Below are 2,894 nucleotides of genomic sequence, written 5' to 3' on the forward strand. Positions count from 1 at the left end.
CGTTGCGACGTCCGGAGTTGATGTTGTAGATGACTAGAAGCCAATCCTTACTGAGAGTATCAGTCCCGCCATGTTTGCCCGATAGACCTCGAATGACTAGGTGCATCAAGGTTGTCCATAACCTAGAAACTTCTGATTTCTTGAATTCTTTGGCCTTGTATTCTTGATTATACCCAATGTGACTTAAGAACATCTAGAATTCTTCAGTGCTAGGTTCTTCAACTGTGAATCCTTTGGGGTTAGGTTTTACCCCAATTGCTTTGAGAAAAACCGCCTTGTACACTGGTATAACTCTGTCACCAATGATCTTTACTTGCAGTACTCCATCTTTAAGTGTGATTCGTTGGAAGGCAGTGTGGAGATGATGAAGTGGGAGTGGCGGTTCTGGAACTTTTATGAGAGGGATGGAGATGGGATGGTTAGCTATGAAATCGATCATAACCGTAATCGATTCATCGTAGTCAAGGGGGTTTAGAGAGAAGAGTTGAGTAGTATCTCCCAGGAAAGGTTCAGATGAGGCAGATGATGATGAACCCTTGGAAGATTTCTTCTTGGCGATTGATTTTGGGTGAACTGCCTTGGACGCCATTGTTGAAGGTTTGAAGGTTTGAAGAGTTGAAGAACACGATGAACAAAGAAAGCGATTTAGGATTTTGAGAGTAAATGAGCGCGTAAAGGGTTAAAAGTGGGTTTTTAAGAGGCATATATAGGTGATAGAGACGGGTCGGGTTGGGTTAAATATGGTTATGATGAGTATCCGGAAATGATTCGGGTTGGATTTAATGTCTTAGCCGCTTTTGAAGTGCAAGGGTCTGTGTGAGTAAAAGGCTATGTGGTGTATGGCTAAAAATGGAAATGAAAATTGTGATGGGATAGGTGGGTTGGAAGTTGTGATCGTGGCTTGACAATCGAGGAAGATAGGATAATGATCCTCAAAAAGTAACCGTTGTGAGAAAAACGATTCACCTAGAAAAACCTTTGGACTTCTGAATGTTTGATTCCGGAACAAAGACGTTTCGGAATCAAGGAAAAATATTTGATCAAAAAGTAAGTCCGAAAAAAAATTGATTTGTTTCGAAATGAGCTTAAAAGATCCGGAGAGAATTTTGAAAATTTCGGAGTCAAATTTTAGAACACATTCCGGAGTCAAAGAAAAATTGTCCGGAAGAGAGATTTGAGTTTGAAAAATTCCGGAGTCATAATTTGAAGTTGGGTTCGGAAGAAGTTTTTAATGAAAGTTCTGAACCAAGTATGAAAAGTAATCCGGAATAATTATTTGAAAAAGTTTAGGAGCGGATTATAGTTGCATTCCGGACATTTATGAAGTGGGTTCCGAGATTAATCAATGTAACTATATTGGTCCTTGAGTCATCAAAGTAATTTTGGAAGCTGTACACTGAAACACTTGGATTGAAAGGTTAGAAAAAAATACATATAAAACGATCCTGATTATTTCTAGAGAAGGTGATTCCGAAGATTTTTAAGAGTTAGGTTCCGAAATCAAATTGTACTGATTGATGTTTCCATCAAAGAGTACATTTCTCTAGAAAAAATTGAGGATCAGGCATCATCATACCCATTTTGTTCAGAAAACCATTGAATTTGGTTTCGTCCAATGCCTTAGTAAAGACATCAGCAATTTCATCGTCAGATGGAACAAAGATGAGTTCAATGTTGCCATTTAAAACATGATCTTTTATAAAATGGTACCGAATATCAATATGTTTCGTCATGGAGTGCTGAATTGGATTGTGAGAAATGGCAATTTCACTTTGAGAATCACAATAGATAGGAATCCTTTGGAAACGATAACCATAGTCAAAAAGTTGAGATTTCATCCAAAGAACTTGAGAGGTGCAACTTGCTGCAGCAATGTATTCCGCTTCGGCTGTTGAAAGAGCAATGCAATTTTGTTTCTTGGATGACCAACTAACCAAACGACCTCCAAGGAATTGACAGCCACCTGAGGTACTTTTTCTGTCCAACTGAAGACCTCCATAGTTTGAATCTGAGTAAGCTTGTAGGAGAAAACTTTCATTTGCTGGGTACCAAATTCCGAGGCTCTTGGTACCTTTGAGATACCAGAAGATTTTCTTGACAGCCAAAAGATGAGACATCTTTGGATTCACTTGGAATCTGGCACAAAGACACGTTGCAAACATGATTTCCGGACGACTTGCAGTGAGATAGAGTAGAGACCCAATCATTCCACGATATTTCTTTTCATAAACAGCTACACCTGATGGGTCCGAAAAGATTTTGTGTCCGAAACCCATAGGTACCTTTGCTGAGGCACAGATGTCCATTGAGTACTTTTTGAGAAGTTCCAAGATGTACTTCTCTTGATGAATAAAGATTCCTCGATTGGTCTGTTTAACTTGAAGACCAAGGAAGAAACTTAATTCACGATTCATGCTCATTTGGAAACGATTGATCATTAGTTTTGGAAAGTCGTTTACCATAGATGAGTTCGTAGACCCAAAAATGATATCATCAACGTAGATTTAGACAAGCATGAGATGTTTTCCATTCGATCTTTCGGAACAAGGTAGGGTCAAGAACACCATGTTGAAAACTAGAACGCTTGAGAAAGTCAGTGAGAGTTTCGTACCATGCACGAGGAGCTTGTTTTAGGCCATAGAGAGCTTTCCGAAGCTTGTAATAGTAGTTCAGAAAAGAAACATTTACAAAACCGGGAGGCTGTTGGAGATACACTTCAGTATCAAGTTCACCATTAAGAAAAGCACTTTTAATGTCCATTTGGTAAACTTTAAAGCCTTTATGAGCAACATAAGCAAGGAAGATCCTAATTGCTTCAACACGTGCAACAGGAGAAAAGGTCTCATCGTAATCAAGACCATCAATTTGTGTAAAACCTTTAGCGACTAGCCTTG

General features: G+C 38.9%; 1 protein-coding gene across 1 annotated transcript; it reads right to left on the reverse strand.

The window, feature by feature from the left end:
- Positions 1-1,480: 1,480 nt before the first annotated feature.
- Positions 1,481-2,462, reverse strand: LOC145111855 (secreted RxLR effector protein 161-like). Its single transcript, XM_079048101.1, has 2 exons — positions 1,848-2,462; positions 1,481-1,543 (listed from the first exon to the last, which is right to left on the reverse strand). The coding sequence occupies exons 1-2, from the start codon at positions 2,460-2,462 to the stop codon at positions 1,481-1,483; spliced, it is 678 nt and encodes a 225-aa protein (XP_078904227.1).
- Between the last annotated feature and the right edge of the window lie 432 nt (positions 2,463-2,894).

The sequence above is a fragment of the Lactuca virosa genome, chromosome 5 (genome assembly GCF_052849685.1).
Source record: "Lactuca virosa cultivar CGN04683 chromosome 5, Lactuca_virosa_CGN04683_v6, whole genome shotgun sequence".
NCBI classification, from domain to species: domain Eukaryota; kingdom Viridiplantae; phylum Streptophyta; class Magnoliopsida; order Asterales; family Asteraceae; genus Lactuca; species Lactuca virosa.

Bases quoted from the DNA above. Each gene is read 5' to 3' on its own strand.
- LOC145111855 (XM_079048101.1), bottom strand. From the start codon at position 2,462: ATGGTAAACGACTTTCCAAAACTAATGATCAATCGTTTCCAAATGAGC. The intron at 1,544-1,847 runs GTTCTTTGGATG...AATTTTTTCTAG, and splicing joins CAGCAAGTTGCACCTCTCAA to AGAAATGTACTCTTTGATGG.